The sequence below is a fragment of the Spea bombifrons genome, chromosome 4 (assembly GCF_027358695.1).
Source record: "Spea bombifrons isolate aSpeBom1 chromosome 4, aSpeBom1.2.pri, whole genome shotgun sequence".
NCBI classification, from domain to species: Eukaryota; Metazoa; Chordata; class Amphibia; order Anura; family Pelobatidae; genus Spea; species Spea bombifrons.
Window position 1 is genome coordinate 112270398 of NC_071090.1, and position 22805 is coordinate 112293202.

Genomic DNA, 22805 nt, shown 5'->3' on the forward strand with positions numbered 1-22805 from the left:
TCAGCTGGGAGGCTGTTTGACTTATCAGGTGTAAAAAGGGTTAACAGTGTGTTTTATTTAAATAACCAGAATACACCTTTAATATAAAATCGCGTCCCCGGCACGTTACCCGCGCTGCTCCTATTCTCTGAATCTCCTGCCCACTCTGTCAGACTCTGCCCTACCTATCCTAACGTTCACTAAAACCCCCACCTGTTCAGAGGAGCTTACAATCTACCCTCCTAATACCCTCAGCCAGCATCCTGAAGGAACCACCCATCCTCCCCACCTTTGAGCTCTCCGGCCACTGACATCCCCCTCGCTACAATCACATCATCCTCAGCCAAGCAGCCCCCCTCCTCTACCTCCTAATAGATTGTAAGCTCCCAGGGGCAGGGCGCTCTCCTCATTCCATTATCTTCCATTATCTCATCGTCTGTCTTAATGGTGTCCATCTTTCATATTATTGTTAATATTCAGTGTTTCGGATTGCGGAACGCGGTGACGCTCGCCGCCCGGGATGAGTTAGAGTCGTTTTTTTCACGAGCCCGAAGGTATAACTATTATATATACTGCGTAATGTGCATCCCATGGGAGCTGCAGGATTATTCCTCCCCATCAAGCTGTATCTCCCCTGTTAAGTTGCTGATTGGTTCAGCCCGCCTTTGTGAGGGGAGGGGCAGGAAGTTGATGAGATAATGCTGGCTCTGCCACAGGCTGTACCCCTTCATTGAGCATATATCGCTATGCTCTAATTAAACAGTTAATTGCAGCTCATTTATTTAATTGTGTCTACTTTGTGACCGTATATAATATCTGCCTTGGGTGCGACGATTGCCGGAGTCGCTGCGACTGTTTACACACAAACAGCGCTGAGCGACGGATCGCCAAATGACGGGTTCTAACAAACAGCGAATGACGGGTTCTAACAAACACCGAATGTCGGGTTCTAACAAACAGCGAATGACGGGTTCTAACAAACAGCGAATGACGGGTTCTAACAGTGAATGACGGGTTCTAACAAACAGCGAATGACGGGTTCTAACAGTGAATGACGGGTTCTAACCGCGTTAGTAGATCTGCCACCTACATAAAGGGCAGGAGGGAATTTATTTCAAGAGACCAGAAGCTAACACTAGAGGGTCGGAGGCAGAGGTGGGATGGAAGGAAGTTTTACTTTACTGAGAGGGTGGGAGATAAGTGGAACAGCCTCCCAGCAGAAGTGGTAGAGGCGAACACAGTGAGGGAACATTAAACGGGCGAGTAGATGACCTGAATGGGTGCGATCTGCCGGCAGCTTCCGGGTTTCATTGGTTTCTGCCTCTTCCTTGCCGTAGATAACTTGTTAATCTCCAGGCATCGAGAGAGTTAAACCGTCTCCTTGTTTTAATTAATTTGCAGCAGGTTGCCATGAATTCCCCCCACAAACGTTCTTCTTGGCCGAAGAGCTTATTGTTCAAAGTGGGATCCGCCCCGATGTGGGGGAACCTGCATTATATAATAACAGGCATCACCGATCACTGCTGCCCTGGATGATGCCCCCCAGTGAAAAGAGCCGTCTGATAGCCCTTGTTATAACACTACTGGCCAGGTCTGGCCGTCAGGCAGTGTCAGAGAATGGCATTTTGGTCTGTATCCCCCCCTCAACCCCAGCCACTAATGCCCCTTGTATGTGGGGGGAGGGGTGCAGGTGATTGAGTTGTGGGGCAGTGGAATTTGGGAATATTTTGCTGGGGTGAAATAAGTGAAAATGAGACGGAAACGTGTTTTGGGCAAAACATAAAAGTAACAAAAATGTGTCCTTTAGTACGTTCAGTGCAAACAATCCCCCCCCCCAATCACCGGACATGCACGGCTACCCCCCAGCATGTTTACACACCAAGCAGCAAAATGTAACTTAACAGCTGGTACCGGCCAGAACCAGACCCGGGGGCCGCTGATCAGCCAGAAGCAAGGCCAGCGGGCCCCGGCTTGGGATGTTCGGTTATCTCTATATACAGAGGGTCCCGATCACACCTGTGGTCATGTGCTTGTAGATACGAGTAGGTGTTCTAAGACCACCATGGAACTAGCCGGCAGCTGGACGAGAGGCCGTCGGGGCCCCAGACACAGATTGCCACCCATGCTCTGTCACCTGCCCCGTGTTTATAATAAACAGGGAACGTATCCTCCAGCGTTAGAGGCCTGGACTGCCGCCAGCCTCTATCTGCGAGCTGAAGGTTACGGAGGTGTCTTATCTCGGGTAATAAGAACAGGTGTAAACAGAGAGGCACACAGGAGGGGCAAGCGGGGCATCAAACAATGGAGAGGAGGGGGTATTTACAGGGGCATTGATACAGAATATCCAGCGATGACCCTGAATTTGCAATCTGACCCTTTATTGGGGTAATAAACTAGTTTACTGCCCCAAAGGGTGAATGGTTAACCCAACACATACTCACTCCCACTATGTGTTTTATAATGCAGCATCCAAACCTCAGACTCCATCTGACTGACTCTCACTCACATCACTCCCAGTCCTCATTCTCTCTCTGTCTCTGTAAGGAAAAAGGCAGGAAGAAGGGGGTATCAGGGTAAAGAGGGATATAAGGGAGAAAGTTGGGTCATATCAATGTCAACCGGATGGCTCTTGTAGGACCGGATGTGAAGGGCAGCGGGGATGAACAGGGTAATAGACGGAGGCATAAAAGATACAGGTAACTCAGGAATGGCCACAAGTGGGGCAGGAGGAAGCATGGCCACAGGGGTCGTGAAGGGGAAAGGGGGAATTGCCACAGGGGGGGCAAAGAGGATAAACACATGAGATCAGATGGGTAGCAGGTTTGGAAAGAAAAGCCAGGATAAGATGCAAATGGAGCTACAGATACCGGACAAGATCGGGGCAACTGAAGCCAGAATTGCCAGTAAAAGTCAAAGGGGGGCTGGTAAGGGTTTGTAAGAACGATGGGAAATTATGGATACATGGAGCGGGTACGGATGGAGGCTGATGCTCCAAGGATGAGGAGGCTGGGTGATGTGGAGGTCTCTGCTCGAAGGATGGAGGCTGATGCTCGAAGGATGGAGGTCTCCGCTCGAAGGATGGGGAGGCTGGGTGATAATGGAGGTCTCTGCTCGAAGGATGGGGAGACTGGGTGATAGTGGAGGTCTCTGCTCGAAGGATGGGGAGGCTGGGTGATGTGAAGGTCTCTGCTTGAAGGATGGGGAGACTGGGTGATAGTGGAGGTCATTGCTCGAAGGATGGGGAGACTGGGTGATAGTGGAGGTCATTGCTCGAAGGATGGGGAGACTGGGTGATAGTGGAGGTCATTGCTCGAAGGATGGGGAGGCTGGGTGATGTGGAGGTCTCTGCTTGAAGGATGGGGAGACTGGGTGATAGTGGAGGTCATTGCTCGAAGGATGGGGAGACTGGGTGATAGTGGAGGTCATTGCTCAAAGGATGGGGAGGCTGGGTGATGTGGAGGTCATTGCTCGAAGGATGGGGAGACTGGGTGATAGTGGAGGTCATTGCTCGAAGGATGGGGAGGCTGGGTGGGAGTTGAAGCCACTGGGCAGGCTGTGTGATACTGGAGGCCACTGGGGAAGGCTGTGTGATAGTGGAAGCTACAAGGGAGGCTGTGTGATAGTGGAGGCCACTGGGAAGGCTGTGTGATAGTGGAAGCTACTGGGGAGGCTGAGTGATAGTGGAGGCCACTGGGGAGGCTGTGTGATAGTGGAGGCCACTGGGAAGGCTGGTGTAACTGTGTTGTGTGACTGGGAGCTACTGTGTGTTGTCTAGTCACTTATTGACTGCACAGTCACTGTCACACTGGGGGGAGGGGAGCAGGGAGTGTGTCAGGGAGAGTCATGCATGTACATTCCTGGCAGGTCATGGAGCTGTCAAGGAGACAGCAAGAGGCACCTTTACACGCGTGTGCTTAATGCGGTACTGAGCTTGGCAATGTTTGGGATCCAGCGATTACCAAACTGTGCCACCTAAGAAAAACCGTCGCTGAAACAGAAAACACAGAGCCCCCATCAGCCTAACAGAAAGTCCAGGGGCCCTTACTAGTGTCATATAAAATGTAGGCCATCCCTAGGAGTATAACTGAGAATTTGGGGTCCTCCAGCAGTGTAACAGGGAATCCGGTGTAATGGAAGATCCAGGGGGTCCCACCAGTTTAACAGAAAATCCGTTACACTCTTAAGTTAAAAGTAAGTGATCAGCATTCGCATCCAGAAGCAGAACAAACCCGTGGGGCCCTAATATATGAGGCTTCCGGAAGTGTAGCCCCCCGCACACTTTAGCAGGTCTAGGGACCGCAATGTTCCTGGCAGACGTGGACCTGCCCCCAAGGACCCCCTCGCGGCTACCCCTGAAGATCGTAAGAGGCAGTCCCAGCATCACAGACCCCCAGTATGGACGATGAGAAGCCAGAACCGCACATGGAGGACAGGAAGGGGCCGTTTACTTTTATTTCTTGTGCTTGTGTTGTGTATTTACATGCGCATACAATACACAGGCTGTAATATCATGTAAAGTGTGAATCGCACACAATACGCCGTATAAACCCGGTTTCGGGGCTTGTGCCGCCTGCTTCTTTCTTTTTTGGGAGCCGAACCTCTGATTGTGTGAAAATGAAAGGTTTTTGCTTAACGATACTCTTAGAATTCTTTATCTGTAGGCCCAGAACCGTCGTTGAGAAACATTGTTTCATTCGCAGAGATGAAAGGTGTGAAAGAGGATCGGGTTTTCTCAGGGTTTTTGGTGGGGGTCTTTAATCCAGTAGTGTTACCCTGCATTCTATCTCGCGGTTTTCCATCACCATATCCCGGCACCAGGTGGGATACCTTCCCATACTTTGAACCCCCGTGTTATTGTCCTGTGATTGGAAGGAATAAATATTTGTTTTACTTGTGGAAAAACGTTTTATTTATTTCTATGTTTTTCGTCTCGACGCGACCTGTGTGCTGTCACAAAAAAAAAGTGTCTTTTTCTGCGACGATTGCCCGGCTTCCCGTACGGTGCGTCTGCCATCAGCTCCAGCTAGCGCTGGCCCTTAGTGGCCATGACTGCGGATATATCAAGGGGGTAACAGACTGAGGGACACCCTGCAAACTTTATGGGGGTTCCTGCTCTTCTGATCAAGGAACCTCAGCGCAGGGGTGCTGACAGTATACAAACAGCAGGAATAAAACTGCACTGGACTAGACATGGAAATTTCACTCCAGCAAAAATTCTGTCTGTCCTGTCCGTGTTACCTTCTGTAGTCCCCATCCTTGCGTTACCCTCTGCCTGTCCTGCTTGCGCTATCCTCTGCTTGTGTTACCCTCTGCCTGTCCTGCCTGCGTTACCCTCTGCCTGTCCTGCCTGCGTTACCCTCTGCCTGTCCTGCCTGCGTAACCCTCTGCCTGTCCTGCCTGCGTAACCCTCTGCCTGCCCTGCCTGTGCAACCCTCTACATGTCCTGCCTACGTTATCCGCTGCCTGTCCTGCCTGCGTTACCGGCTGCCTGTCCTGCCTGCGTTACCGGCTGCCTGTCCTGCCTGCGTTACCCGCTGCCTGCCCTGCCTGCGTAACCCGCTGCCTGCGTAACCTGCTGCCTGCCCTGCCTACGTTACCCTCTGCCTTTCCTGTCTGCGCAACCCTCTGCCTGTCCTGCCTGCGCTATCCTCTGCCTGTGTTACCCTCTGCCTGTCCTGCCTGCGTTACCCTCTGCCTGCCCTGCCTGTGCAACCCTCTGCATGTCCTGCCTGTGTTACCTGCTGCCTGTCCTGCCTGCGTAACCCTCTGCATGTCCTGCCTGTGTTACCTGCTGCCTGTCCTGCCTGCGTTACCCTCTGCCTGTCCTGCCTGCGTTACCCTCTGGTTGCCCCCCGGTGCCTGTTCAGAGCAGAAGCCGTAATCTGTCCGTCTGTCTGTGTTGGAAAAGCCTTTATGGTGTCTGTGGTCCCTTCCATTGTCTGAATATTTACCAAGCAGTCGGAGAATAGGTTTCAGTGGCTTTTCTTATCAGTTTCTTTACTTTCTTTATTCTGTGGCGTGGAGCCCTGGTCGGAATCATAACCCAGGGGCCACATACACTGGGACATATTTCTGACATGTCTGACTGTGAATACAACATGACGTAAACCGGTGAGACATGGAGTGGCTGCGCATTAGGAACATAGGTCCTTGGTCTCGTCTTCAGGAGCCATACATCTATTCCATGCATGTTTAATACCCTCACTGTATTACCCTCTACCACTTCTGTTGGGAGGCTGTTCCACTTATCTACCACCCTCTCAGTAAAACTTCCTTCCATTCCATCTCTGCCTCTGACCCTCTAGTGTTAGATTCTGGTCTCTTCTTGTAAATTTCTCCTCCTTTGAATAAACTTCCCTCTTTATTTATTATTTTTATCCGTTCCCCATTCTATATCGTTCTGGAGATGGGGTCTCACAGGCCCACTTCCCTCTTTCTGCCACTAATGCCCCTCGCTGTACACTTGGCGCCTTGCTTACTTTTTTCCACCCCATTGTTGCATTGCCTGCTTACCGTTAAGTCCTCAGAAATTATAACCCCAAATCCCTCTCTTCTGTTGTCACCTACAGTACAGGGGCCCCAATTCATTGGGATTTTTACTGCATTATGTTCTATTTATCAACATTAAACTGCAGCCGCCGCGCTCTCCCCCATTCCTCTAACATTAAACTGCAGCCGCCGCGCTCTCCCCCATTCTTCTAACATTAAACTGTAGCCACCTCGCTCTCCCCCATTCTTCTAACATTAAACTGCAGCCGCCACGCTCTCCCCCATTCTTCTAACATTAAACTGCAGCCGCAGCGCTCTCCCCCATTCTTTTAACATTAAACTGCAACCGCCGCGCCCTCCCCATTCTTCTAACATTAAACTGCAGCCGCCGCGCTCTCCCCCATTCCTCTAACATTAAACTGCAGCCGCCGCGCTCTCCCCCATTCCTCTAACATTAAACTGCAGCCGCCGCGCTCTCCCCCATTCTCCTAACATTAAACTGCAGCCGCCGCTCTCTCCCCCATTCTCCTAACATTAAACTGCAGCCGCCGCGCTCTCCCCCCATTCTTCTAACATTAAACTGCAGCCACCGCGCTCTCCCCCATTCCACTAACATTAAACTGCAGCCGCCGTGCTCTCCCCCATTCTTCTAACATTAAACTGCAGCCGCCGCGCTCTCCCCCATTCTTCTAACATTAAACTGCAGCCGCCGCGCTCTCCCCCATTCTTCTAACATTAAACTGCAGCCGCCGCGCTCTCCCCCATTCTTCTAACATTAAACTGCAGCCGCCACGCTCTCCCCCATTCCTCTAACATTAAACTGCAGCCGCCGCGCTCTCCCCCATTCTTCTAACATTAAACTGCAGCCGCCACGCTCTCCCCCATTCCTCTAACATTAAACTGCAGCCGCCACGCTCTCCCCCATTCTTCTAACATTAAACTGCAGCCGCCGCGCTCTCCCCCATTCTTCTAACATTAAACTGCAGCCGCCGCGCTCTCCCCCATTCCTCTAACATTAAACTGCAGCCGCCGCGCTCTCCCCCATTTTTCTAACATTAAACTGCATTTGCTCTCCCCATTCTTCTAGTTTACTTAAATCACTTGCTATTTTTTATTCCACCCCCTGCTGCCGTAGGGCTCGTCGGCCTAGGCCAGACCGGGTGGCCAGAGCGTCTCTTTACACTCTGTGGCGTTTTGTGTTCTGGTCGATGTGGTCCCCCTAGTAGCGAGACCCCCAATATTCTGAGGGATCATTAAAGCCAAATGCGTTTCCTCTACGGGAAGCAAACCACATGTCTTCTTACTGTATGTGAACCCCAAAGTGTCGCCCTATCCCCAAAGCTGCATTTACCCCCCCCTACATCCGATTCCCTCATGGAGCCAGCCGGTGCCCCCTGCTGCGCAGGACTCCTGCACCTAATGCTATCACCCTAGTTATCACCCCTCTCTATTTACCTACCTACCGTACAATGTCTCCCCCCACCCCTCCCCACTCATGGCCAAACAATGCCGATGTTGTATAGACACACTATGGCTCTGATATACCACTCCTGACTGGGCTGTACTGGGAAGGGCTGGGCAGCGAGTGCTGAGTATATAAAGATGTTCTCCCAGTCCCAGTGTCAGTACCAGGCTCCTCCACAGCAGCAATGGCTCAGAACCAGACAGAAAAGGGCGAGGGGCAGGATTTGGGGCCAGTGGAGCCGGGGGAGAGGAAAGAGGCGAGGGGAGAGAGTAAAGGGGAGAGCGAATTTACAGAGAGCGAGGCGCTGTCCTATAACCCCAAAGACAAGGAGAACCAGAGTGCCCTGATCCGGGTGGGACGGAGGATACTGGGAGTCTTTAAACGTGAGTACACCGCTACCTGCCCCCCGAATATACACCGCTACCGGGGTACACACCGCTACCTGCCACCCGAATATACACTGCTACCGGGGCACACACCGCTACCTGCCACCCGAATATACACTGCTACCGGGGCACACACCGCTACCTGCCCCCCGAATATACACCGCTACCTGCCCCCCGAATATACACCGCTACCGGGGCACACACCGCTACCTGCCACCCGAATATACACTGCTACCGGGGCACACACCGCTACCTGCCCCCCGAATATACACCGCTACCTGCCCCCCGAATATACACCGCTACCGGGGTACACACCACTACCTGCCCCCCGAATATACACTGCTACCGGGGTACACACCGCTACCTGCCCCCCGAATATACACTGCTACCCTGGTATACACCGCTACCTGCCCCCCGAATATATACCGCTACCGGGGTACACACCGCTACCTGCCACCCGAATATACACCGCTACCGGGGTACACACCGCTACCTGCCACCCGAATATACACTGCTACCGGGGCACACACCGCTACCTGCCCCCCGAATATACACCGCTACCGGGGTACACACCGCTACCTGCCCCCCGAATATACACTGCTACCGGGGTACACACCGCTACCTGCCCCCCGAATATACACCGCTACCGGGGTACACACCGCTACCTGCCCCCCGAATATACACTGCTACCGGGGTACACACCGCTACCTGCCACCCCAATATACACTGCTACCGGGGTACACACCGCTACCTGCCCCCCGTATATACACTGCTACCGGGGTACACACCGCTACCTGCCCCCCGAATATACACTGCTACCGGGGTACACACCGCTACCTGCCCCCCGAATATACACTGCTACCGGGGTACACAACGCTACCTGCCACCCCAATATACACTGCTACCGGGGTACACACCGCTACCTGCCCCCCGAATATACACTGCTACCGGGGTACACACCGCTACCTGCCCCCGAATATACACTGCTACCGGGGTACACACCGCTACCTGCCCTAGAATATACACTGCTACCGGGGTACACACCGCTACCTGCCCCCGAATATATACTGCTACCGGGGTACACACAGCTACTTGCCACCCGAATATACACTGCTACCGGGGTACACACCGCTACCTGCCCTAGAATATACACTGCTACCGGGGTACACACCGCTACCTGCCTCCAGAATACACACAGCTAACTGCCACTGGGCAATATAGAGATATCTGTCACAGGGGTATATAGAGATATCCGTCAGAGGGGTATATAGAGATATCTGCCACAGGGGTATATAGAGATATCTGCCACAGGGGTATATAGAGATATCTGCACCTGTGATACACAGAACTACCTGTCTCAGGTTGCAGTTGGTTCTCCTAAATCCTGGTGAAGGTTTTAGAATTTGTAAGTGTCCAGGACCGTGCAGACTATGTTCCCTCGTGACATGCCCCGTGTGCCATAGTGCCCAGGACCGTGCAGACTATGTTCCCTCGTGACATGCCCCGTGTGCCATAGTGCCCAGGACCGTGCAGACTATGTTCCCTCGTGACATGCCCCCTGTGCCATAGTGTCCAGGACCGTGCAGACTATGTTCCCTCGTGACATGCCCCGTGTGCCATAGTGCCCAGGACCGTGCAGACTATGTTCCCTCGTGACATGCCCCCTGTGCCATAGTGTCCAGGACCGTGCAGACTATGTTCCCTCGTGACATGCCCCGTGTGCCATAGTGCCCAGGACCGTGCAGACTATGTTCCCTCGTGACATGCCCCCTGTGCCATAGTGTCCAGGACCGTGCAGACTATGTTCCCTCGTGACATGCCCCCTGTGCCATAGTGTCCAGGACCGTGCAGACTATGGTCCCTCGTGACATGCCCCGTGTGCCATAGATTGGTGTGTCTGTTCCGTGACATTGTATGAACGGACCTGGGCAGAGGGTAACAGACGTGTAAATGATATCCATGTATGTGCAGTCGTGATACGCATTACCCAAGCTCCTCTCTGTCCCGCAGCCATCGGTCTGACGCTGCGCAGGCTGCTGCTTCGATTTGGAGAAGACTGGATCTTTCTGTTCCTGCTTGGAATCAGCATGGCCACCATCAGCTTCGGGCTGGACGTCACCATCGCAAAGTTACAGAGAAGTTGGTCTTTCAAACATGTTATTTATTGTTGGCTTAGAGGATGTTGACATTTTTGTAACACTTTCTGTGTGTTGACATCACACCAGCCGGCCGCGGCTGCCTGTCGGGATCTCGCACTAGCGGCTCTGGACCTGCGAGTCTGACACCGGTAGATGTTGAAGCTTCTTGTGGTGTCACTGCGGGGAATCATGTGCCGTTCCATTTGTGACGGACATATAACGGGTAGTGCCACATTTACATTGATACATTGTTGTTATCACAGCGCGCGATATGTCACTGTTAGCTTGTAAAACACCCCACAGCGAGCATGCCGTGTCCGTGTATACAGCATTAATACACCTTTCACCCTCACAGTGCCAAGGGGTGCATGTTATGTGTAAAGGGGCAGATTATCAAGCTTTTTAATAGTCTCAGGGCTGAATGAGCAGATTTGCAGGGTAAATAGGCAGATTCTTAGAGTTTTACCCCAGTCTCAGGGTCTCGGGGTGAATTTTCAGGGTCACACAGTCTGGAGCCGATTCCGTCATATGCTCCTCTGATTTAATGATTTCTGAGGATCCCGATTGGTTCTTTTCTCCCTGCTACATCACAGTTGGTATCCCTGCTTGAATACAGGTGACTCCGTTCAAAATATGTTTACCTCCTGACCAGTCACAGTTTCCATAATGACCGTTATTAGAGCCATTGGGCTGCCACCACTGTGTGACGGGGTATTAAAGGGTTAGTATTTGTTGAGTCCACCTTACATATATGTTGCGTGTGTTCTTTGCCCCGTTCCCTGCAGTGAATCTCTGGGTGTATGACGCCCTCAGCCAGTACCTGTACCTGCAGTACTTCTCCTGGGTCCTCTACCACGTGCTGCTAATGATGGTGTCGGCCGGAGTCGCAAAATACATCTCACCGCAGGCTGCAGGTAAGAACCCGATTACATGCTGGGGACTGCTACTCAGTGTAACACCCACAACATCTGCCCCTGCGAGGTGACACAGGGAGCTGGGAGTCTGCGCCTCCCCCTGCGGGGTGACACAGGGAGCTGGGAGTCTGCCCCTCCCCCTGCGGGGTGACACAGGGAGCTGGGAGTCTGCCCCTCTCCCTGCGGGGTGACATAGGGAGCTGGGAATCTGCCCCTCCCCCTGCGGGGTGACACAGAGAGCTGTGGGTTTGCCCCTCCCCCTGCGGGGTGGCACAGGGAGCTGTGGGTTTGCCCCTCCTCACTGTTAGGGTGATTCACGTTTCCCTCTTTCCGTTTCAGGGTCTGGTATCCCGGAGCTGAAGGTTACCCTGCGAGGGGTTGTACTGGCTGAATTTTTCACCTTCCGCACGTTTATCGCCAAATTGATTGGTGTAACTTGTACACTCGCTGCCGGCAACACCATATTCCTCGGGAAAGTGGTACGTATTGTTGCTGATCTGTCAGGGCACTGTGCATGGGCTCGCCGGGTGGCCGGTAGTTGGCCGGTTGCTGTTGGATACGCTGACCCACTCTAGAGAAAGATGTTTTTTGCCAGATGAAGACTATCAGCCCAGTATCCAGTCCGATAGCCTCCTGTCCGATAGTCTCCTGTCCGATAGCCTCCTGTCCGATAGCCTCCTGTCCGATAGTCTCCTGTCCGATAGCCTCCTGTCCGATAGCCTCCTGTCCGATAGCCTCCTGTCCGATAGTAGAAGCAGCATAGCCACCTCCTCACTGACGGACACAACTTAACAGTGTAACGGCAGCCTCCCCTCCCGCCAGACTGGATACAATGTAACGGTGTAACCGGCAGCCTCCCCTCCCGCCAGACTGGGCACAATGTAACAGCGGAGCCGTCAGCCTCTGGATACAATGTAACAGCGGAGCCGTCAACCTCTGGATACAATGTAACAGCAGAGTTGGCAGCCACCCCTCCCTGCAAACTCCTCTTGTATCTGTATGTCAATTGCTGTATTCTATTTGTCGTTATCTGTAAAATTTTCATCTTGTACAGCGCTGCGGAATCTGTCGGCGATTTATAAATAAAGTATAATAATAATAATAATGTAACAGCAGAGCCAGCAACGCTAGTCATGGGGGAGGTTACAATGTGCAGAGAGGGGGGTGACAGTACACAAGCCAATGAAACTACAGGATTCGCAGCCAATGACTGTGTCTTTATCTCCGCAGGGTCCCTTTGTGCATATGGCAACTATACTCGCTACCCTTCTAGGAAAACTCATGGTGAAACTTGTCGGTGCAAAAGAGGTAAAAATTGAATTTATTTTGTGGCCCAGGGGCGTGCCTAGATTATTTGGCACCTGGGGCACACACACACTTTAAAACTGCATAGCTTCTATCGTTAGGCAAACGTCTATCGTTAGGCAAACATTGACGGTGGTACAGCATAACTGCTATCGTTATATACTGAGGCAAACATAGATGGTGGTACAGCATAACTGCTATCGTTATATACTGGGGCATACATTGACGGTGGTACAGGATAACAGTTATCATTATATACTGGGGCATGCACTGACAGTGGTACAGCATAACACCTATCACTATACATTGAACCAGACATTGACAATAATGCAGCATAACCCCTATCATTGTATACTAAGCCAAACACTGATGTGGTGTAGGCCTACTGCTTCAGTGTCTGGCATAGTATATAGTGGGGATGCACCAAAATTAAAATTCTGGACGGAAACCGAAAATTCAGCATTCACTTGGCCGAAACGGAAAATGACCCCCCCCACCTTTAAAAACAAAAACAAAAAATTACACTTTATATAATATTTTATAAAAACAAAAAATTACACTTTATATATATATAATATTGTTGTTGATTTGTTTTTGTCCAATTTTGGTGTGTTAACCACACTTTTATTAAAAGTAAGTAACACACCAAAATTAGACACAAAAAAGCAAGAACAATATTAATATAAATATGATTGTTAACAGCAATCACAATCCTATCATGCCCAGGCATACCCAGATTCCAGCATGTACTGGTTGCTGCGCATCGCAAGGGAGCAGGATCAGAGTAACGCTCCCCCTGTACGTTTAACTCCCTCTTACCCCATCACTGGGGGATGACCGGCTCTGTAATTTATAGGAATAGCCCCCGTGTGACCCTATCATTTAGGCAATTACCCCGTAATAGATGCTGTCTCTAAGTAATCCTCTTCCTATAGAATCCGAGCCGGAAGTATGAGCTGCTTATCGCGGGGGCCGCTGTCGGCGTGGCTTGCTGCTTTGTGGCTCCAGTTGGGGGTAAGTAACTTGCTTTAACAGCCCTTCCAGGGCCACTGCAAGCATTACAGGGTTAGGCTCGCCGAGTGTGGCCCCCTCTATCGTGGGGCAGCAGAGTAGCCCTAATCAGGTTCCTACCAGGGGCCCATTGGCGTGTTACTCCGTTAGGTTGAGGGCCCGGCCGGTTTGTGACGGTGTTTTTCTCATTAGGGGTCTTATTCAGCGTGGAGGCCACAGCCACTCACTTCGCAGTGCGGAACTACTGGCGAGGATTCTTCGCTGCAACATGCGCAGCTTTAATGTTCCGACTGCTGGCCGTTATCAACCACGAGAGAGGTGAACCCGGTCACTGCGCATGTATCTTTATACACATTATTCCTCCATCACTGTATACACGGCAGAGCACTGCATCATCACCCTCCCCCTCTCCATACACTGCAGAGCACTGCACCATCACCCTCCCTCTCCATACACTGCAGAGCACTGCACCATCACCCTCCCTCTCCATACACCGCAGAGCACTGCACCATCACCCTCCCTCTCCATACACCGCAGAACACTGCACCATCACCCTCCCTCTCCATACACCGCAGAGCACTGCACCATCACCCTCCCTCTCCATACACCGCAGAGCACTGCACCATCACCCTCCCTCTCCATACACCGCAGAGCACTGCACCATCACCCTCCCTCTCCATACACCGCAGAACACTGCACCATCACCCTCCCTCTCCATACACCGCAGAGCACTGCACCATCACCCTCCCTCTCCATACACCGCAGAGCACTGCACCATCACCCTCCCTCTCCATACACCGCAGAGCACTGCACCATCACCCTCCCTCTCCATACACCGCAGAGCACTGCACCATCACCCTCCCTCTCCATACACCGCAGAGCACTGCACCATCACCCTCCCTCTCCATACACCGCAGAGCACTGCACCATCACCCTCCCTCTCCATACACCGCAGAGCACTGCACCATCACCCTCCCTCTCCATACACCGCAGAACACTGCACCATCACCCTCCCTCTCCATACACCGCAGAGCTCTGCACCATCACCCTCCCCCTCCATACACCGCAGAACACTGCACCATCACTCTCCCTATCCATACACTACAGAGCACTGCACCATCACCCTCCCTCTCCATACACCGCAGAGCACTGCACCATCACCCTCCCTCTCCATACACCGCAGAGCACTGCACCATTACCCTCCCTCTCCATACACCGCAGAGCACTGCACCATCACCCTCCCTCTCCATACACCGCAGAGCACTGCACCATCACCCTCCCTCTCCATACACCGCAGAGCACTGCACCATCACCCTCCCTCTCCATACACCGCAGAGCACTGCACCACCACCCTCCCTATCCATACACCGCAGAGCACTGCACCATCACCCTCTCTCTCCATACACCGCAGAGCACTGCACCATCACCCTCCCTATCCATACACCGCAGAGCACTGCACCATCACCCTCCCTCTCCATACACCGCAGAGCACTGCACCATCACCCTCCCTCTCCATACACCGCAGAGCACTGCACCATCACCCTCCCTCTCCATACACTGCAGAGCACTGCACCATCACCCTCCCTCTCCATACACTGCAGAGCACTGCACCATCACCCTCCCTATCCATACACCGCAGAGCACTGCACCATCACCCTCCCTCTCCATACACCGCAGAGCACTGCACCATCACCCTCCCTCTCCATACACCGCAGAGCACTGCACCATCACCCTCCCTATCCATACACCGCAGAGCACTGCACCATCACCCTCCCTCTCCATACACCGCAGAGCACTGCACCATCACCCTCCCTCTCCATACACTGCAGAGCACTGCACCATCACCCTCCCTATCCATACACCGCAGAGCACTGCACCATCACCCTCCCTCTCCATACACCGCAGAGCACTGCACCATCACCCTTTTGCTGCCTGCAAACACTGTACATCTCCTGTTCCCATAACGGGAGTGTTGATCTTCTCCTGTCCATGAGCTGCAGAGCATTTCACCCTTTCTCTGATCCAACCGACCTCCCACAGGGCATTAACCCTTTTTATCCCTCTTAGAGACCGTTGCCATCCTCTTCAGTACCAATTGGCGAGTAGAATTTCCCTTTGACCTTCCGGAATATCTGTCCTATGCACTGCTGGGGTAAGCGAACCTCTAAATCGATGTCTCCTATAAGCAATGTGATAAGGTAACATCGGGGCATCTGCGCCAACCTGTGGGGTGACCTGGGGCATATTTTTAACCCGCGGCACGTAACCGAACTGGCGGAAAAATATATAGAATTGTTTCATATACATCTGAGAGGAAGGGAGATGAATGGTAGGAAGTCGGCATCCTGGGTGGCTGAGGGATTTAGGTGATAAGCCCTTGCTTATCACTAATGTGGGACATCCAGAATGAGAAGACTTTTCAGTAAGAGCTCCAGAACACCATTAGTTCCGAGCTGCCCGGTGTCCACTGGGAACATGCTCTAGAAGGGCATTACTCCGGTCCCGGGCCGATTTGAAGTCTGGTTCTAGATCCCTTTTGTCCTTGTCGTTCCAGAGTGGTTTGTGGATGCCTCTGCTGCGTCTACCTCTTCCTTCACCGCGTCACCCTGCTTTTCCTGCGAAACAACGAACGAATCGGCACGTTCCTGAGGAATAAGTAAGCATTTGTAGATCTCGGTCAACGGTCTTACTCTAGAGAAGCCTACAGCCAGATACAGACAGGAGATCTGGGCTTCATTTCTCGCTGGGTTTTCTCTTGCAGCCGGATAGTCTACGCCGCTTTTGTTTCTTTGATCTTGGCCAGCATCACTTTCCCCCACGGATTTGGCCAGTACATGGGGGGCACTAGGGTAAGTGACCATGTCTCTGCCGCGATCGCAGTAAGACCTGCCTGTGACGCCCGTCCTCATCGTCGCCCTTTCTCTCCCGATAGCTGACCATGAAGGAACATCTAGAAACGTTCTTCAACAACATCACTTGGGGCGTCGAGGAATTGTCCTTGAGTGTAAATGCCTCCCGCCAGCCCCCCAATCCTACCTATGACAATAACTGGCTCCAGTGGACGCACCCGCAGATGTCTGCTATAGAAAAACTTGCCTGCTTCGTCGTTCTGAAGGTGAGAAGCAGATAAACGTCTAGACCTTTGCCTGTCTTTTTGAGCCTTTCTAGAGCAGAGCTCACAGGCGGCACGCGGGTCCCATCTAGAAGCCACACAGACATTCCATTAATATGTTTCTCAACGTTCTCAACACAATAAATCAGGTCCTCCAGATATCGTTTGTATCCTGAAACCCTCAGCCCTGCCAGGCAGGAATCTCCTAACGCTGATCTCTCTTCTCTCCAGTTTTTTATGCTGCTTTTCGCGAATACCATGACCATCCCAGCGGGATATTTCCTCCCCGTGTTCGTGTATGGTGAGTGACCTCCAGGACTTTCGCGAAGCCGCTATTGGTTGAGATAGGTTTACTGAGGCCGGTGTGTCTCGGACCCCCGGGGGCCCTTGAGGTCTGGAACAAGGAAATACATAAAGTATCATTTTGGTCATTTTGATTAAATATCTGAATGTTTAGAGGGGGATTGATTCTAATTGGTACCTCTGAGGCTCATCAATGTACAATTGGTGGCGGATTGGCTGGAGGGCGGTTAATAAGTCCCTTTCACCCAATGTCAACCAGGCCTGGAGAGGAGAAGAGCTCATTCAGATCAAACTAAAGTGTTAAGAAGCCTTGACCCAGAACTCCATCTCATAAATCTCTACTACTAGCTGGGGGTGGCGGATCCAGCCCCACCACGCATTACACTAACGGAGGCGCCACATATGCATCTGTATTGAAATAAAATGTATAGACCTGAAGTGGGCATCGTGTGACCTCATTTGTTCCTCAAACAGGTGCTGGGGTGGGAAGACTTTATGGAGAGATAATGGCCAAGATCTTCCCTGAAGGCATCATCTCTGAGGGAATACGTATCAAGATCACTCCGGCCGGGTACGCTCTCGCAGGTGAGTCTCCAAGACCGGTATTCTCAGAATTTAGCCCCTCACTGATTAACTTCTCGCCAGGACCACCAAGTGGCCAGGACACACAATGCATATCAATTCAGCTTCATGGCATCAAGAGACGCGGACATGGCAGCAGAAAGCCTTGTGTGTCACGTCTCCAGTGTCTACTCGTGTCACGAATGGGGGGAAGAATACTATGCGAGAACCACCGATAAATTCATTCTCCTGCCTCATCTGTATATTCATTCTCCATGCCTCACTTTCCACTGTGAATATTAATTCTCCGACCGTGCCGTCTCTCGCTGTCCTGTCTTTATGTTTTTTTTCTGGGTAGACTGTCTCTTGCTGTCCCATCTGTATATTAATTGTCTGGCCATGCTGTCTCTTCCTGTCTCATACGTATGGGAATTTTATGTCCCTTTCCCCCCGTCTGTACATTTATTCTCCGGCCGTGCTCTCTAGCCGTGCTTTTTGAATATTAATTCTTCTGTCTCTGGCCGCTTGGTCTTTTGCAGTCTCGTCTGTATGTTAATTCTCCGACGCTGGCGTCTCTCGCTGTCCCACCACCTCACTCTCTCGCTCTTGTATCGGCAGGTGCTGCAGCGTATTCCGGGGCTGTGACGCATACCCTGTCCACCGCTCTGCTGGTGTTTGAGCTTACGGGGCAAATGTCCCACATCCTACCCGTCCTGATTGCGGTTCTTATAGCGAACGCCATAAGCCAAAGCTGTCAGAATTCGTTCTTCGACCTCATTATCATCATCAAGAAGCTGCCGTACCTCCCAAAACTCATCATGGGAAAGAACTGGTTAGTAACGACCCACCTCATCTATCTCATTTATGATATAGGACTCGTACAGGGTCTGCACCACAGGGGGTCATGCAGTTGCTGTGATGGGGGTACTGGTGGTCACTTGGTTACGGAGGGTGTTCAGGTGGTTACGCTGTAGTTTGTCTCTCCATAGTGCCCATGATATCTGTGCTGAGGATTTCATGGTGACCGACCTGCTCTACTTGGTGAAGGGGTTTAAGTACAAAGATGTTCGCACCCTCCTAAAGACGTCTGAACTCAGACAGTTCCCCATTGTGGATGCAGAAGGTATCTTCCTCTCCCTCTTCTTCATCTCACGCATCGTCTTCTCCTCCTCCATCATTTTCTTCTCCCTCATCTTCATCTCCCTATGGCTTTGATCATTATCACACCTTCTAGATCCCATCTTCTTTTCACTCCCTCTCTAATGTTCTCCTTCTCTTAGACTCGAAGATTCTTCTTGGTTCAGTCACGCGGAAGACCCTAAGCAAGATGTTGGCGGATCAGCTCAGCACAGAACGGAGAATTCAGTTCATGCTCAATCAGGGCATGGGGGAGAATATGGACAACAACCTCACAGTGATTGTAAGAAAGAGACTTATATGGATAACAGGGGACAGGACTGACATGGAAGGGGGCTCGTTAATTATATTGTAAAGAAGAGGGCAACAATATGAGGCTAGCAGAGTGGGTGGTGATTTGGAGGGCTCTGGTGAGAGGCCCGGAGAGGGTTGGGAGGTGGAGAGAGGTGGATACTGGTGAGAGAGGGCTATCTGGGGTGACAAATCTGGGCATGGTAGGAAAGGGTTGTTAATAGTGTGCAGGCTTGGACAGGAGGAGGGCTGAGAGACGTTTGTTGATGGGGGGGGATTAAAGGAGGGTTTTATTTCTGTTTTTCTTTTTCAGTCTATGGGAGAGAATGGATCTTCTCGGCCCAAACTGCTGAGAGCTGGTAAGAGGGGTCTCTGGGTTGTATTTGGTTGCGCTGTATGCGGGAGCCGCCATCTTGCTGCCCCGTCATGGGGTATAAATCGCCCTGTTGCCCTGAGATATCTGTGATAATAGCGTTACGGAGGGACCTGCGCGGCTGGAAACAATCTCTAGCGCTAGAGGCGCATGCGCCGTCCACTAAAAGAATGCGGGAGAGAACAGGAAGCGGCTTCCAACTTCCTGCTCGGGCTGACGGAGGGAGAGAACAGGAAGGGGCTCATAACTTCCTGCTCGGGCTGACGGGGGGGGAAGCGGCTTAAAACTTCCTGCTCAGGCTGATGGGGGGATCTTGATGCGGGAACATGGAAAACGGAGGGGGATTTCCATGAAATGCCCCGACTATGGGTTTGGAGGGAGCCATGGCTTCTAAATCCGAATGGCTAGAAAATGGAACATGAAGTAAAAAATGCTGTGTTCTGGTCTCAATGGGACGGCACGCGCAGGGTTCCAGCTTCACTGGGGCAGTGCGTCCGGGGGTGCCGGGTTCACTGGGCCGTGGCACTTGGGAATACTGATTTGTTTCTCTGTATCTACTCAGATGCGGAAGCTGCAGACGCCTTGTACAGCAACCAGGAAACGGTGGTGTATGAAAGCGAAGAGGTGGGAAACATTTAATATAATAACAGAGAGCCCCCTACTGGCAGGGCTGGTACATAGGGGCAAAAAGACACGGTGTAATCTGATACAGGGAGCTAGTGAGGTAGATATCGAGATGATAAATATTTAGTTGGAATATATATATCCAGAGGAGACATAAATTCATATGGGGTGTATATGTAAGCGTGGTATATTTCCAAAAGGGGTGTATAAAGTCTAGGGGATATCCAGAGGGGGTATATATCCAGAAGGGTTAGTGTCCAGTGGGTGGGTATATATATAGCCAGCGTATATTTGAAGACGGGTATATATACACGGGTATATATATCCAGAGCGGGTATATATCATAGATGCTTATCTCTCACACCCCTTTTTCAGGTACAGAAACAGCGGCCTGCAGGGAGGAGGCGGCGATCAAGCAAATTCCGGAGCCATTATATGAAATTGGTGAGTATTACCCAGGAGAGCAGTCCTGCGGGCTCTCTGCCATACCTCAGGGCAATATTAACCCCTCGGAGGCTGCACCCGGAGCTGCACATGGAGGGTGTGTGTAGTGGAAGGAGAAGCGGGAGCCTGACACTTGGTATGTGCGTAATGGATGGAGAAGTGGGAGTGCAGCCTCATGCTCAGTGTGTGTTTTGCAGGTGGAGGAGTGGGAGTGCCGGCAGCTGAATGAAGAGGTACCAATGGAGGAGTTGGCCATTGATTCTGCACCGTATAGACTGGTAGAGAAACAGACTCTATATCAGGTAATGCACAGATAAATTACACCAGATGGGAACACGCCGGTGAGAGGACGAGGAAAATGGAGGCCTTTGGGGGGCAGGTGAAAGAGTTAATGCTGGTGGGAGAGAGACTCTGCTAGAGCCAGTGCAGTCGGGGGAAAGAGCAACTCAGGGAGAGTCAGTGCTGGAAGGGGAGAGCCAATGCTGGCAGGGGAGAGCCAATGCTGGCAAGGGAGAGTCAGTGTGGACAGGGGAGAGCCAGTGCGGGCAGGGGAAAAACCAGATGCGGGCAGGGGAGAGCCAGTGCTGGCAGGGGAGAGTCAGTGCTGGCAGGGGAGAGCCAATGCTGGCAAGGGAGAGTCAGTGTGGACAGGGGAGAGCAAGTGCGGGCAGGGGAAAAACCAGATGCGGGCAGGGGAGAGCCAGTGCTGGCAGGGGAGAGTCAGTGTGGGGAATCAGTGCTGGCAGGGGAGAGTCAGTGTGGGTGGAGGGGAGTCAGTGCTAGCAGGAGAGAGCCAATGTTGGCAGGGGAGAGCCAGTGCGGGCAGGGGAAAAACCCGATGCGGGCAGGGGAGAGCCAGTGCGGGCAGGAGAGAGCCAGTGGGGGGGGAGTCAGTGCTGTCAGGGGAGAGTCAGTGTGGGTGGGGAGGAGTCAGTGCGGGCAAGGGAGACACTTGGAAAGTTATTCTGGGCAGAGGATGAGGGCAGAGAACCATGGGCATCATTGTGGCATTGATTACAGACGTCTCTCCCTCCCATTTCCCTGCAGTGCTACGACTTGTTTAACCTGCTTGGTCTGCGTACGGCGTACGTCACTAGTACCGGAAGGCTCATCGGGGTGGTATCCCTCCGCGAGGTAATATAACTCTCACAGCATCAATACGGTTAGGGCAGACCCTACGATATAGTGACCTCAGCATCATGGAGTTGGTAGGGGCGCCACCTCCACGTTCTCTCCTTTGTTAGAAGCTTCTGTTCGCAGGGAGGGCCCAAATTCTCCACAGCAGAGCATCCCAACGGAGAGTCGCCTGCTGCTTAAACATCAGGTCCCCACCCCGTACACCTTCGGTCATATACACCAGAGAACTAAATTGGGGGAATGAACTCCAACATCTGGACAAGAATAGGACTTAACGTCCCTCGTACAAAATGGACGTGTCAGCTTCACCAATCGGTGGGCTCACTTATGATGTCTTATGATGTCACCAAGAGACACAGTGACATAGAAATAGTGATAAAGATAACACTGTGAACCGGTACATGTTTATAGGTGATGTCATGGTGGACGTGTGCTTATAATAACCCATCATGCCCTGTATTCTCTCAGCTGAAGGACGCGGTACAAGGGACTGTGAAAGGAACGTTCACCCCCAGAGCCGCCCAGACTGAAGACAGGAGCGAGGAGATGATCTCCCTGAACCCGCTCCCCTCCCCGGCACCAAAGTCTTCCTCCTGCTGACACCACCAGGCCACCTGCCCCCCGCAAAAACCTGTGAACAGACGCAGCCCCCCCTCACAAAAACCTGTGAACGGAGGTAGCCCCCCTCACAAAAACCTGTGAACGGACGCAGCCCCCCCCGCGAAAACCTGTGAACGGAGGCAATCCCCCCCACCCGCGAAAACCTGTGAACGGACGCAACCCCCCCCTCACAAAAACCTGTGAACGGAGGTACCCCCCCCCGAAAACCTGTGAACGGAGGCAATCCCCCCCACCCGGGAAAACCTGTGAACGGAGACAGCCCCCCTCACGAAAACCTGTGAACGGACAGAGCCCCCCTCACGAAAACCTGTGAATGGAGACAGCCCCCACCCCGCGAAAACCTGCGAACGGAGGCAGCCCTTCTCCTATATCCTGACGCCTGATGAAAGACGGCGCCTCCAACAGGCTCCGTCTCCCACCCACACCCAGAGACGGGATCCCAGTGTAACCCCTTCGGGCCCGGGGGTTCATAACGAAAACGACCAAGCTTTTTGCCATCTTCACCATACGCCGAT

General features: G+C 52.3%; 1 protein-coding gene across 1 annotated transcript; it reads left to right on the forward strand.

Moving 5' to 3' along the window:
- Window positions 1-8117: 8117 nt before the first annotated feature.
- On the forward strand, window positions 8118-22420 carry LOC128491779 (chloride channel protein ClC-Kb-like). The gene is made up of 23 exons (XM_053464093.1): window positions 8118-8316; window positions 10330-10458; window positions 11243-11371; window positions 11711-11850; window positions 12602-12679; window positions 13612-13690; window positions 13880-14005; window positions 15755-15839; window positions 16242-16343; window positions 16449-16536; window positions 16620-16802; window positions 17031-17100; window positions 17577-17687; window positions 18282-18495; window positions 18653-18786; window positions 18944-19083; window positions 19405-19450; window positions 20027-20088; window positions 20464-20532; window positions 20730-20834; window positions 21580-21666; window positions 22138-22278; window positions 22384-22420. The coding sequence occupies exons 1-22, from the start codon at window positions 8118-8120 to the stop codon at window positions 22267-22269; spliced, it is 2508 nt and encodes an 835-aa protein (XP_053320068.1). The 3' UTR covers window positions 22270-22278; window positions 22384-22420.
- Window positions 22421-22805: the final 385 nt, after the last annotated feature.